The sequence below is a fragment of the Sorex fumeus genome, unplaced genomic scaffold, assembly GCF_029834395.1.
Source record: "Sorex fumeus unplaced genomic scaffold, SorFum_2.1 ptg000022l, whole genome shotgun sequence".
In the NCBI taxonomy this organism is placed as follows: Eukaryota; Metazoa; Chordata; class Mammalia; order Eulipotyphla; family Soricidae; genus Sorex; species Sorex fumeus.
In genome coordinates this window covers 5,910,679-5,925,882 of record NW_026606079.1, presented here as the reverse complement: position 1 = coordinate 5,925,882, position 15,204 = coordinate 5,910,679, and the positions used below count along the sequence as shown (strand labels likewise).

At 48.1% G+C, this 15,204-nt stretch overlaps 1 pseudogene and 1 gene segment (V, D, J or C); one reads left to right on the top strand and one right to left on the bottom strand.

Annotated features, from left to right (window-relative positions):
• Positions 1-7,824: 7,824 nt before the first annotated feature.
• Positions 7,825-8,244, top strand: LOC130023228 (immunoglobulin heavy variable 4-59-like; the record flags this gene model as incomplete). The annotated part of the segment is given in 2 exon segments: positions 7,825-7,864; positions 7,946-8,244. Coding segments are annotated over 2 exon segments (339 nt in total), but the record flags the coding sequence as incomplete, so codon positions are not given.
• A 4,986-nt stretch (positions 8,245-13,230) lies between these two features.
• Positions 13,231-14,224, bottom strand: LOC130023217 (casein kinase I-like; annotated as a pseudogene).
• Between the last annotated feature and the right edge of the window lie 980 nt (positions 14,225-15,204).

Sequence of the window (15,204 nt, the reverse complement as noted above, 5' to 3'; positions counted from 1 at the left end):
ATGACGAGGACCCAGTCAGCACAGCAGTAGCCGGGCAGCGTCCCCCTGACTGGACACGTCTCAGTGCAGCCTATACGGCACTGAGCATCTGGGGTCTCCGGATGGTCTAGGGAGACGTCTACATGCCAGACACCTGGGGGCAGTGGGACAGTGACCGCCGGACGCCCCCGAGGACAGTCCCGTCGGGTGAGAGGGACGCAGGCTCCTGGTGACCGTTAGGGAGGACCTGGAGCGTCGGGGCCCCGGGGAGTACCTTGGGGATGAGCCTGATCCAAACGTGGGTCTGGGAACTGCTTGGCAGGGAGGGGGGAGGCCACGGGCAGCGCTGACCATGTGACCCCATGGCCCCGTGTGGACACAGGGAGCCCGGGACAGGCCCGAGCGGACAACGGCTCCTGCTGACCTGTCCAGCAACTGCGCCCGACTTGGGCTGTCCTGGGTTGCCGGGCCCAGAGATGGTGGGTTGGAAGGAGCTGGAAGGGCGGGGCGGGGCTGACCGACCTTTGCCCCCTGACCCGGAAACAACTTCTGAGGGCCAGCAGCGGGGAGCAGTGGTTCCAGAACCTTCAAGGCTCCTGCACCAGGTACCAGCTGCTACCCCCTTCTACCCTACCCTCTACATCTCTCTCTCTTTCCCTCTCTCTCCCTCTCTCTCTTTCTTTTTCTCTCACTCTTTCTCTCTCTCTCCCTCTCTCCCTCCCTCTCTCTCTTTCACCCCCTTGTCCTTGTGTCCTTCCCTCCCTCCTCTCCCTTGGTCCCTGGAGCTTCTCTGAGGGACCGAGGTGTGGGTGCTGGGCACTGGGGCTCAGCTGAGGCACCATCTCCCCTTGTGCTTTCCTCCTTTCCCCCGCCCCACAGGATATATGTTTTCTATGTTTTCTCTTAGCCCCACTGCCTCCACCTGGAGTTCTTTGCTAGGGTTTGCAAAACGCACCAGAGAAAGTCCTGGGCCAGAACCTCTTGTCACTGGCCACCTGCCAGGGCCAGGCCCCTTGTTCTCAGAACAAGAGAACGTTTCGTCTCTGGAAACGTATCCCTTCCCCACTTTCTGTCACCGTCATTGCACTGCCCTCTCCCCAACTGGATGCCATTGAGTAATGGGCACTCCCAGTTCAGACAGGAAGAGTGGTGTGAGCTGCATTGGACTTGTCACAGCATTCAAACTCCTCATCTTCTGTGTGGACACAGAGTGCCCTGGGCATTGTGTGGAGGCTCTTTCCGTTGCTCCCTAACCAGCTCTCTATTTGAGAGGGGGATGTCGGCAGAGTGAGGTGCAGGCAGAGGATCCCCTCACACCTCTTCTGTCTGTCCCAATGAGCACAGGCTCTGTCTTCCACCAGGCTGGCTGGCACCGAGGTCCCATTCTGTCATAGAGGTAGGGCCCATATTGACAGCTTGTGTGGATCATCTCCACGGCTGTGTCCAATCTGCCATAGGACAGGAGGTTTGACTGCTGCTTATGAGTTGACATATGAGTTTGAACAAGGGGTATTCCAAGTCTGGTCAATTATCAGGAGAGTTTGGGCCCTAGCAGGGAACAGAGTCCTTGGGTAACATGAGGCAGGTAGGGTCGGGTCAGGGTGCAAGAACCCCTTCCAGCTGGCCCCTCAGTTTCCATCCTGTGTTTTCTGTCATGAGGTTCCAGCAATGTCCAGAACTCTCCCTCTTCCTCTACCTGTGATGTCTGCTTATGTAATAAGAAATATTTGTGGAACACCAATACTTAAGAAACACATGCATTGTGTGGTCACATCACTCTATGCTTTCAGATGACCTACTTACTTCCACAAGGTGGACAGAGTAGAATAAACAAATTCATCTACCTTCTGGAAAACCAGGCTGACACAACAAACAGAAATGGAATTAATAAAAAGTTGGTAGATGAAGTTAAAACTCAATTGGTGCCCTCCACAATAAAGTAACAATAGCGGAAAACAGTCTCAGTGACCCTAAGGATGAGATGCAGAAAACCTCCAGGCAACAACAAAACTTGGTAAAAGACCTCAAAATAACTCAAAGACTGTGTAAACTCAAGAATGCAGCAGTGGTCTATATCTCCCACCTGTATCTTTCGCTGCCCGCATTCAGTTGTCTCTCGCTGGTTCTCCACCCTAGGGAGATCGATTACGAAAGGCAGGCGAAGTAAGGAACGAGGGCCAGGCTTGTTGGTCTTAGTTGCAGTTTATTCCAATCCTCTTTCCATTCATTCCTGTCTTTCTCCTCTGCCTCCCCTTGCCTATTCTTCCAGTCTCATTATATTCCCCAACATGAGGGGTTGGGGTAACAATTACACATAGGTGTGGTCACAATCAATAGGGGTAGAATTCTTTCCCTCAGGGAAAGCCACTAATGAGGACAGATTCTCATTATCAGATCAAACCACCCTAGAGCGCAATCCCCTGGGTGTTTTTCTCCTCTCCTTGTCCAACAAACACATAGGCATACATAATACAAATCATTTTGTATGGATACAGTAAGAAATACCTTAAACATAGAATTGCTCTCCTAGGGCCATCTCAATCTCAGACTATAGTGCTCAGGCCAGACAGTCTTTCCTATTCCTAGCAGAGTCCTAGTCTCGTCGTTACTTTTGGATCATGACAGCATTTGTCTATGATCAAACTCTTAACCTATAGTTAAGAATCGTGGCACTTTGGCCTGGCCCATTTCGATGCCAGGGTAGCACACCGCTTGCCCTGGGTCCATTCAGTCCCTCGTTGGGGAGGAACCAAGGGCAACTGAGGCTTAAGTTGAGAAAGCAGATGCCCAGGAGTGAATAATATTCAGAGCCAAATAAATCTTAAGTTACAAAGCATAATATTAACAGTCTTCTATATATATACAAAAAGGACATTGCTTTAAAGTCACGACCATCCTGTTGCTCGTTGATTGCCTCGAGCAGGCCCCAGTAACATCTCCTTCATCCTATCCCTGAGATCAAAGCTCATTCAGGGTTAGGAGAATGAGACCCATCAATGTTACTGGTATTTGGCATATTGGGTACGCCACGGGGAGTTTGCCAGACTCTGCTGTGTGTGCAGGTTACATTCAGTAGCCTGCCAGCTTGTCCAAAGTAAGAGTGAGATAATAAGATGTCGCTTCCGGGAGTTGGGTTTTATAGTCTCTGGGTCTTGGTCATTGATGGGATTACACAGCGCCAGGGAGCCAGTTGGTGGGTGTGACCCCTGCCTACTGGAATATGGAGGATCTGGGTGGAGGATGTTCAGCCCCAATCCGAGCAGGCTTGGAAATCTCAGCCCCAGGACCCGCATGCCTTTGTTCCTCTGCCGGTACCTTCATGCGTGTGGAAAGTGGTCTCAGCATGTTGGTGGCTAGTTCTGGAGGTGCCAGAGGCCTGGTTGGGGATGGAAGGGAAGCTCAACCCATTCCCCTCCAAGGAGCCCCGGCGGGGACAGCCAGGAGCGGGTGCAGGAGACTGCGCTGTTCTCTTCCGGGAGCTGGGTTTTATAGTCTCTGCGTCTTGGTCGTTGATGAGATTACGCAGCGCCAGGGGGACAGTTGGTTGGTGTGATCCCTGCCTACTAGAATTTGGAGGATCTGGGTGGAGGATGCTCAACCCTGATCCGAGCAGGCTTGGAGATCTCAGTCCCGGGACCCTCATGCCTTTGTTTCTCTGATGGTACCTTCATGTGTGTGGAGCGTGGTGGTCTCAGCTTGCCAAACGAGACAGCGTCCCTGATTCTTGACTGTCGATGGAGGTCGGGACTCCGAATTCTTTCTCTCACTTGAGTGAAGTGTGATATTCCAAGCATAGCTCTTTCTATTCCTCTTTGGGAGACGTGAATAGCATTCTCATCCTGTTTTGGTAGGGCCCAGGACACTGAGGCATATGTTAATGCAGGAAGAACAGTAGAATCAAAAATATGTGCTCAGAGCTGGAGGTTCTTCGTCCTCTTCGCTATCTCTTCAACACTCTTGAATGTGTTCCAAGCCACTCTCTTCCTCCTGTGCAACTCAGTTCCCAGGTCATTCATCATGTTGAGTTCTCGAACTAGGTACACATAACTGTTGAATTTGGAGATATTCTTCCCATTGAGAGCTAGTGGAATGTCAGGAATGAGACCATTTCTCACAAACATTGTCTTCATGAGATTCAGCTCGAGTCGGACTTTTCCACACTCATGGTCAACGTTGGCCAGCATTTGTGCCGCTTTGCTGATATTTGGTGTTATTAGAACGATGTCATCAGGGAAGCGAAGGTGGTGTAATTGCCGACCATCTATCTTCACTCCCATTCCTTCCCATTCCAGTCTTTGCATGACATTCTCGAGGGTGGCACTGAAGCGTTTCAGTGAAATGGTATCACCCTGCCAAATATCTCTCTTGATGTCAATGACTACCTCCCTGTAGAAGGTGAGATCCTGGTAGTGAATATGCAGTAAATTTCATGGAGGATCCTGATGTATTGAGTTTGAATACCCTGTTCAGCTAGAGCTTCGATGACTGCTTTAGTCTCAATAGAATCAAAGGCCTTCTTTAAATCAATGAACGTTAGACAGAGCGTCATCTTGAACTCTCAAGAAACCTCAGTGAACTTGGTTATCATGCGGATGTGGTCAATTATGCTGAATCCTTTGCAGAAACCGGCTTGCTCACATGATTGTCCTTCATCTAGTGTTTTGCCAATCCTATTCAGGATGACTTGAGTGAACAGTTTGTAGACAACAGACAACAGGCAGATCAGGCGATAGTTGCCAATGTCTTGGATGTCTCCCTTCTTGTACAGTAGTACAGTCCTATTGGGATGGAACCTTGCATTCAGACAGGTAGCGTGTGAAGAGCCAAGCCAGTTTATTGATGAGTACTGATGGCAGGTTCTTCAGGTGATCAGGTCTTACCTGTCTGGGCTGCGTGCTGTTCGCTTCTTTATCGATGAAATGGCTTGTCGGATTTCAGAAGGGAAAATGTTGGGAACAACATATCCATCTTGTGGAATTTCGTCTGTGGACAGATGGACATGGCTATTGAAGAAATCCGAGAAGTCATGGATAATCTTCTCTATTGCCCTTCTGGAAGATGTGAGAGATCCATCAAGATGTTGGAGGGCACTCATCTTGTTTTTTTTAGTTGGCGAAGGATAGGAGGGTGTTGTTGATGCTTTTTCCGGCTTCTGCCGCATCTGCCAGTACTGCTGCTTTTCTCTCTTGTCTCTTAGCATGCGACAGGGATGAACGGAGATGTTAATGTCACCCGCTCGAGCAAATCATGAGTAATTGGATGTCAAGTGATCAAGTGACTGAAACACTATGAGATACAGTCGTAGACTTACAAAGTTTCATTCTTGGGTTTCAGTTATACAATGATCAAGTACCCATCTCTCTACCAGTGTCCTTTATCCACCTCCAATGATCCTAGTAGCTATCCCACCCTCTATCCCCCCCAACCCCGCCTACATCTTTTGCGGGGCATTTTCTTTTTTGTCTCTCTTTCCTTTATTATGTTGTGGTTTGCATTAGAGGTATTGAGTGGCCATCATGTTTGGTCTATAGTATACTTTCAGCACGCATCTCACAGCCCAAGTGAGTCCTCCAAACACCCTTCACTTAGTGTTCCCTTCTATATTTGAGCTGCCTTTTCCTCCAGCCTGTGCTGCCAGCTTCCAGGCCATGGAGCAGACTTCCTGATACTTATCTCAACTATTCTTGGGTGTTCATCTCCCTTTCTGTTACTTTGTATTCCCCAGATGAGTGCACACTTTCTATGTCTGTCCCTTCTTTCTGACTCATTTCACTTAGCATTATACTGTCCATGTAGAACCACTTGTTTGCAAATTTCATGACTTCATCATTTCAACAGCTGCATAGTATTCTGTTATGTAGATATACCAAATATTCTTTAACCAGCCATCTGTTCTCAAGCACTCAGGCTTTTTCCAGATTTTGGCTATTGTGGAGAGTGCAGCAATGAACATACAAGTGCAGATGTCATTTAAACTATACTTTCTTGCCTCTCTGGGATATATTCCCAGGAGTGGTATTGCTGGGTCAAATGAGAGCTTGATTTCTAATTTTTTGAGAATCGTCAAAACTCTCCCATGCACTTCTTCAGCACCACCTTGACTGGTTCCCTACAGGGTACAGTAAAGCGTGCACTGACCCTGAGCCGAGTAAAGGAAATTGGTTCCTCCCATTTGCTCATATGACTAAAACACACCTTGTTCTCTCACATCTTGTCAGGACGTGAGGGAATTTTTGTTTCAGGACAGACAAGAGATCATCTACACTGGAATGTAGTTTTCAGGTATGAATATGACAGGAGTGTTGGGGTCTTCGGTGGAGGTTAGAGACCCGACCGAAAGTGCAGTGATGGAAAGACAAGTAACGCTTCTTGTCCATCTCCTATTTGCCTCCAAGAGCATTCACTGAGCTCAGGATAACTCAGGTGCCACATTAGAGCTACCGTGGCTGTGAAGGGGAGACTCACCCTGCTCAAATACTCATACTGCCTGACTTTGTGGGGCATCTGTATTTATTTTAGTTATATTTTTGAATAATTTGGGTACATTGATTATTTTTGACCTGAAATTTTTTATTATTTTGCTGAATTTTTTTTCTTTTTTGGGGGTGGGGTCACATCGGAGATGCACAAGGGTTACTCCTGGATCTTCACTCAGAATTGACTGCTAGAGGTTCTCGGCAGATCATATGGGATGCTGAGAATTGAACCCCGGTTGGCCGCATGCAAAGCAAAAACCCTACCCAATGTATTACCGCTCCAGCCCCAATGCTGAATTTTTTAAAATTAAATTTTAGAAAATATTTTCTGGTCCCTTGGATTTATCCCAACCCTCTGGTGCTTCCTGGAAATAGGAGGAACAATAAGTGACACACCCTGTGTCTAAGCTCTATTCATTTGGGGGCTGTGGTTGGGCCACACCTGAAAGTGCTCAGGGCTTGTGTGCTTGTACCCTTGTCAAATATGTGAATTTGAACACTAAGACCAGGCTCCCTGCCAAATTGATTGTGTGCTGAAGGTCCTCCATGAACTCTTTCTATGCTCCTGACAGGGTCAGGATTTCTCAGTGATGACCCCAGTACAGGGTCCTGAGGTTTATGCTGGTCTATGGACACTGAGTTATAGACAGGACAGAGCAGGATCAGGTGCTGTTACCAGGCCAACCATACCAGGCAGGTCTCCAGGCAGAAGCTCTTCCTTGTTCCAATTAAGCCCATAATCAGTGACAGTGACCATTCTCAAAACTACTTTGAAAAGTTAAGGTAAATATGCTTCAGAATAAGGAATTTTTATCCAAGATAAATGTGAGAAGACACTCCTGTCAAATTTTATTGACTGGGTTTGACTCAGCTCTGTCAGAATTAAATGTAGCAATAAACCTGACTGTTCAAACCCAATATTCACATAGATAATTGGAGAACAGAAGAAACAACACAGAAACATGGAGGGGCAGGGGCCTGTCTACAGGGTAGAGGTCCAACGGGTGTTGGGTTTTGTCCTCAGGGACCTGAGACATGGGGAATCTCCTCCACAGCTGATGTTTCCCTCTTAGCAATTCCTGTTTCCTGAGAGCTCCTCAGCATGTTTCCTGTGCTGGAGGAAGAGGCCCAGTTCAGACAGTGCCCCAGGGACAGACCAAAGTGTTCTGAGGCACAGTCAGTACCTCCTCCCAGGGGTCCCACACACAAACCTCTCTCGGGTCACCTCCTATCTTTACAGAGGCTCCCCCATGCAAATCTGCACTCGGGACCCAGGATTAAAACCACGTTCACACTCACCTCAACTCAGGTTCCCTCTTCCCCTGACACAGTGTCAGAGAACATGGACCTCGTGGGCAGGAAGGTGCATCAGCGCTGGTTCTTCCTCTTTCTGGTGGCAGCTCCCAGATGTGAGTATTCCCTGAACAGGGCTCCTAGGAGAGTATGGGACCTCTGAGTACGGGATTCAATTTGTGGGTCTCTGTTCCCAGGCGTCCTGTCCCAGATACAGCTGCAGGTGTCGGGACCAAGCCTAGTGACGCCCTCGCAGATGCTGTCCCTCACCTGCTCGGTCTCTGGATTCTCTCTAACCAGCTATGATGTCCACTGGGTCCGCCAGGCCCCTGGAAAGGGGCTGGATTGGATTGGTGTTATATGGGCTAGTGGAAACACACGCTATAACCCAAGTCTTCAGTCTCGACTCAGCATCTCCAGGGACACCTCCAAGAACCAAGTTTACCTAAAACTGAGCAACTCGGTAACTGAGGACACCGCCGTGTATTATTGTGCAAGAGACACAGTGAGGATAAGAGAAAGAACACATGGAGGGTGCGGGATCCCGGAGGAAAAAAAAAAAAAAAAAGAAAAAACAGGTTCCAAAAAGAGCCAAGTTCACCCGCAAGTTCCAGATGGAGTAGGCGCCGCATCTCGCCTCCCCCAGATGGAACCCCGGTGACCAGAAGCCTCTACAAACACAGCTCGAGTATGCGGGAACGAGGACTTTTTCTCAAATCTGCCGAACTACACCTCCCAGGTAACCTCTGATTCCGGAAGTCATGCCCACAGCCCGCCCCCCAGCGCCATCTTTGAAGCCTTAAGCATAAGAGAAAGAACACATGGAGGGTGCGGGATCCCGGAGGAAAAAAAAAAAGAAAAAACAGGTTCCAAAAAGAGCCAAGTTCACCCGCAAGTTCCAGATGGAGTAGGCGCCGCATCTCGCCTCCCCCAGATGGAACCCCGGTGACCAGAAGCCTCTACAAACACAGCTCGAGTATGCGGGAACGAGGACTTTTTCTCAAATCTGCCGAACTACACCTCCCAGGTAACCTCTGATTCCGGAAGTCATGCCCACAGCCCGCCCCCCAGCGCCATCTTTGAAGCCTTAAGCATAAGAGAAAGAACACATGGAGGGTGCGGGATCCCGGAGGAAAAAAAAAAAGAAAAAACAGGTTCCAAAAAGAGCCAAGTTCACCCGCAAGTTCCAGATGGAGTAGGCGCCGCATCTCGCCTCCCCCAGATGGAACCCCGGTGACCAGAAGCCTCTACAAACAAAGCTCGAGTATGCGGGAACGAGGACTTTTTCTCAAAACCGCGCGGCCGCTTATGCGGCCGCGCGACATCTCTCTATATACAAGTGATCAATGAGAAGTAAACCACCCAATCTTTCTCCCTGAAAGTCAGAGTTAAGTTTGGAGCACGGCCACAGCCCCAGAAACACAAGGACTTAATGCAGAACCCAGCAGCTTAGAGCAGAAAAGTGAAAGGACTATGCGTTAATCCAGGCCATCAAGTCTGCCGGAGGGGAAAGGGTGTTGCCCCATTCGCCCTCTCTTCTCTGGAAAGAAGGATGGCGGCCGCATGGGAGCCTTGTGGACAGCAGGTATGAGCCGGGGGTGTGGGGGCGACTAAAACCTCATGGGAAGGGGGGCGTTCCGGTCCGTCCTTCACGCCCTACCGAGGTCACCAGTTGCCCCCCACGAGCGGCTCTCCAGCACGGCCACAGCCCCAGAAGCACAAGGGCTTAATGCAGAACCCAGCAGCTTGGAGCAGAAAAGTGAAAGGACTATGCGTTAATCCAGGCAATCATTTCTGCCCAGAGGGGAAAGGGTGTTGCTCCCTTCCGCCCTCCTCCCTCTGGAAAGAAAGATGGCGGCCACATGGGAGCCTTGTGGACAGCAGGTATGAGCCGGGGGTGTGGGGGCGACTAAAACCTCATGGGAAGGGGGGCGTTCCGGTCCGTCCTTCACGCCCTACCGAGGTCACCAGTTGCCCCCCACGAGCGGCTCTCCAGCACAGCCACGGCCCCAGAAGCACAAGGACTTAATGCAGAACCCAGCAGCTTGGAGCAGAAAAGTGAACGGACTATGCATTGACCCAGGCCATCAAGTCTGCCGGAGGGGAAAGGGTGTTGCCCCATTCGCCCTCTCCTCTCTGGAAAGAAAGATGGCGGCCACATGGGAGCCTTGTGGACAGCAGGTATGAGCCGGGGGTGTGGGGGCGACTAAAACCTCATGGGAAGGGGGGTGTTCCGGTCCGTCCTTCACGCCCTACCGAGGTCACCAGTTGCCCCCCACGAGCGGCTCTCCAGCACGGCCACAGCCCCAGAAGCACAAGGGCTTAATGCAGAACCCAGCAGCTTGGAGCAGAAAAGTGAAAGGACTATGCGTTAATCCAGGCAATCATTTCTGCCCAGAGGGGAAAGGGTGTTGCTCCCTTCCGCCCTCCTCCCTCTGGAAAGAAAGATGGCGGCCACATGGGAGCCTTGTGGACAGCAGGTATGAGCCGGGGGTGTGGGGGCGACTAAAACTTCATGGGAAGGGGGGCGTTCCGGTACGTCCTTCACGCCCTACCGAGGTCACCAGTTGCCCCCCACGAGCGGCTCTCCAGCACAGCCACGGCCCCAGAAGCACAAGGACTTAATGCAGAACCCAGCAGCTTGGAGCAGAAAAGTGAACGGACTATGCATTGATCCAGGCCATCAAGTCTGCCGGAGGGGAAAGGGTGTTGCCCCATTCGCCCTCTCCTCTCTGGAAAGAAAGATGGCGGCCACGTGGGAGCCTTGTGGACAGCAGGTATGAGCCGGGGGAGTGGGGGCGACTAAAACCTCATGGGTCGGGGGGCGTTCCAGTCCGTCCTTCACGCCCTACCGAGGTCACCAGTTGCCCCCCACGAGCGGCTCTCCAGCACGGCCATGGCCCCAGAAGCACAAGGACTTAATGCAGAACCCAGCAGCTTGGAGCAGAAAAGTGAATGGACTATGCGTTGATCCAGCCCATCAAGTCTGCCGGAGGGGAAAGGGTGTTGCCCCATTCGCCCTCTCCTCTCTGGAAAGAAAGATGGCGGCCACATGGGAGCCTTGTGGACAGCAGGTATGAGCCGGGAGTGTGGGGGCGACTAAAACCTCATGGGAAGGGGGGCGTTTCGCTCCGCCCTTCACGCCCTACCGAGGCCACCAGTTGCCCCCCACGAGCGGCTCTCCAGCACGGCCACGACTCCAGAACACAGAAACCAATTTCTTAACTATCTGACTTTCAGTAGAAATACTTCCAGGGTCAATAAGTAAAATAGCAGAAATCCAAAACCAACATTTAATTCTTGAACCCAACTGGAGAAAGCAAATCACTTCACAATGCTTTTTCAGCATGTCTGATTTGGGGGTGGGGGGTAAACTCTAAATAATAGTGGTGAATCTTTTATTGAAACAATCTAATCAAAGCGGATAGAGTGTTAACTAGAATTCATCTGCCTCACAGGGACGGGGAGGGGTGGGGGGTGGGGTTTTATTGGGGTTCTTCATGGGAAAAAATAAGTATTGGTAAAGGGAAATGTGTTTGATATTTGCATGACTGAGACATAAACCTGAAAGCTTTGTAACCTTTCCCACAGTGATTCAATAAATAAATAAAAAAAAAAAAAAAAAAAAAAAGAGACACAGTGAGGGCAAGTCCCTGTGAGCCCAGACACAAACCTGCTGAGGGAGACAGTGGTGCTGCAGGGGTGCGTGTGACCACCAGGGGACGCTCTGCTCCTGGGTCTCCAGAACTGTGCCCAGGGGCAGAGGACAGGGGCCTTCAAGGGGGCACTTTCTTTTCTTTCTTCTAAATCTTGTTTACAATTCTTTTTTCGTCTTTTTAGGGGATCACTTTCTTTTTATTACAAAATGTAAGTCAAATTTAACAAATCAAGTATAAAATTTTTAATTAAATCCTCTCCTCTTCTAGTACAAATTTGTATTCCTCTTCCTGTCTCAGAGTCCAATAAAGACTGTTATATCCCTTTATATTTTGTGTGGTTGATTTAAGAAAATACCATTCCTTTCCACAAAAGAGGGTTTTCCCTTACCTTCATATCGTCATTGTGGAAACATGATGACAATAGTCTGAGTGTTGATGCTTGTGGGTTCCAAACTCCCTGTGCTTCTCCCAGCACCAAATCCCCACAGACCCCCACACTCTGCTGTGGTCCCTGTGCTCAGCCTTTTCTTACAAGTGATCTAAAACCCCACCCAACTTTTCTCAGGAACAGCAGAGTATGGTTATGATGCAGGGGCCATTATCATTGGGTCCTGTCCATCCTGAATCTCTGTTCTCTGTGTACCACAGATTAATGAGATTATCTGAATTTATACTTTCTCATCAGACTTTACTCATTTAATCTGATATTCTATAGTACCATGATGTTGCAGTAATCTGCACTATTTTACCTTTTCTTATACCTGCATATTATTACATTGTAGGTATAGACCACAACTTCTTATCCCTGAAACTTTTATGAAATATAGGAATTTCTTATATGTCCTGATCTTTATACTAAATGCTGCAGTGAACATATGTTTTTATATATTTTCTCAAATTAATATTTCATATTAGGGAAAAAATAGAATCCCGGGAAATGTGGAAACGCTATATCCAATTTTTTTCAGTGTTTAGTTTTTAATGAACTTGTAAATAAAAAAAGCTCCCATTTCAAAATAAAAATCCCAGGTCATATAGATGTTTACAGTTATTATATTTACCTAAGCAACATACATACATGACCAGTTGTAAGATATTAAACTAAATCTGTGACAAATATACTGTTTTTTTTAATGCCACTGCCAAGAACATTATAGAGTTAATGCAGAGTCCTAAGGATAATTTAGTAGTCACTACGTTTTTTCTTAAGTCTTCATTTTAGACGCTGCTATTTTCTAGCACAGGTAATCAGGCAGGGTCTTTCATATGCTCAAACACTGGAATCTTTGGTTGCTACCTTATCAGCTGGCTTGCAAACAAGAAGCCAACCACTTTAAGAATGTTTGAAGTGAACAACTTGCCAAACCCAGGGATAGATACACCCTAAGAATGCACAATTGTGAGCATTTACAACCATTACTTCTGTGGCTGAAGACTGTTCATGCCATTCTTCTAAAATGAGATCTCAAAGCATTATATTTCAAAATAAAAATGTTTAACGAAACAAACCAAAAAAATGGCATATGCACAATTTCTCCAATTTGTGTGTCAACCATTTAGTTAACTTTTCCACTTGAAAAAATGCAATAGAAAACTGGACACCATGTTTCACTATCTCAGTTAATATTCACAATTACAGTGGTTACGACTCAGGATACAGCATCACTAATGCTGCTCAGAGCCAGTTTATACTGAAATTAAGTTCTTTACACCAAGTAAATGGTTGTCCACAACCACTGGCTAGAACCAAAACGTCTAGATTTTGGGAGAAACAAATGCTGCTCCAGACATCCACTCAGCTTCTTCTGTTCCTCAATTCATGCTCAGAAACCTTTCATGTTACTTTTGGTTTTGGGGGTTTGGGTCTGCTGACCCTGCCCACTTGAAGAGGCTGCCTGCTGTGCTACTTTCTGCTTTAACGTTGTCCAATCAAAAGTGTAGTCATATTGGTGGTTCAGGGTCCTGAAAAGAATGCGAAATAGCTGCCTCGGATACATACAATCCAGGGCCTCTTCAAAGCGCAGCCCATGACAGTAGTGTAAGTACATGGCAAATTCCGTGGGAAATCCCTTACATAAAACTTCAACAGGAGCGGACATCTTCTTTTCACTAGTCTTCATATTTTTGTTTCTTTGTTGCAGCCTTGAGTCCTTGCCACGGCAAACTGGTTCTATTAAAGTACGTCAAAACATATCCTAAAGATTCCATATCATCTTGGGGACTTAGTTCAATCCCAAGATGTGCATTGATGCTAGCACACTGGGCAGTGCCAGTGAGATTTTTATCTTTCCTGTACGGTAGGTGTTGTCGTGTCCTGTTGTCTCTGTACTTTTTGGCCAAACCAAAATCAATAAGGAATAGCTTATTACAGTGAGGCCCAATACCCATTTGGAAGTTGTCTGGTTTAATTTCTCTGTGTATAAAATTCGTTGTATGCACATTTTCAATTCTACTGATCATCTGGTCAGCTAACATAAGTAGTTTTCATTTTTCATTGTGAATCTTCTTGAACAGAAGCTGAAGAGGTCTTCGAAGCTGGGTCCAAGAAGATCCATGACTATCACATTGTAGTCTTTTTCCTGACTATACCACCTTACGTGCGGGATGCCGACCCCACCTTGGAGGATCTTACAGCGCTCTCGTCTGGCAGCTGTGGGTCCTGGGCCTTCTGCGACTTCAGCTCAAGGCCACTTCCTCGTCGTTGGTGATGTTGATGGCTAGGTAAACGTCCCCGAAGGAGCCGGACCTGATCTTCCCTACCAGTTTGCATTTCCCCCCGACGATGAATTTGGCTTTGGAGCTGCTGCTGCTCGCCATCTTGAGCGACGAAGCTGGAGGCTGGGGCCAAGCCCCGGCACCTCTGAAGGCCGACGGGCTAGTCCACGGAGCACTGCGGTGGCGGTGGAAGAGGCGGACGGAAAACGGGGGTGGGGGCACGCTGAGTTTAAGGCGGCGATTCCGCTGCCCCCGCTGCCGCCGGCTCCCGTCGGAGGGACCCCTGTCATTTCACAGACACGGACATCCCGTTACTCCAGCTCCAGCCTCTAGTTCCAGTTTTGGAGAGATGCTTAGTGCTTTTCATAGATGCTGAATAAGACCACACTCCCACCAACACTGAAACAGTGCTCCATTTAGACAAAGTCTCAACACGGGTTGTCTCCAGTCTTCTGATATCGTCTATTGTCAGTGGTGAGAGATGATCTTCATGTCCTTTATGTTTACATTTCTCTGACAGAAAGTGTTGATAAACACCTCTTTACATGCCAACAGTCGATGGGAATGTCAATTTTTAGAGAAATATCCGTTTGTTTCACCACATCATATTTTAAAATCGAATCCTTTGTATTGAATCGACATTACAAAGCTGTCCCGTTTTCTGTCATACAATTCTCCAACACTTATCCCTCCACAGGGTACATTTCCCACGACCAATATACAGAGTTTCTCTCTGGCCACCCTACCCACCTGGTGCCCTCCCAGGATGCCCCTATGGTACTCTCTCTCTCTCTCTCTCTCCCTCTCCCCTGACCCCTCTTTCTCTCTCTCCTTTTAGGCATTATGGTTTGCAATACACGTACTGAAAGGTTACATGTACATCTCTTTACCTACCTTTGATATGTTTTCATGAAATAAAAGATTCTAATTTTCATGAGGATTGCATAGACTTCTATGATACTGCAGTGAACATTTAGAGTGCCTTTCCATTTTCTTCATCATGCATTAGTTTTCAGTGTACGTATCTTTTACATCTCTGGTTTATGTGTTTCTAATTTCTGTGATGTATTTGCTGCAATTTT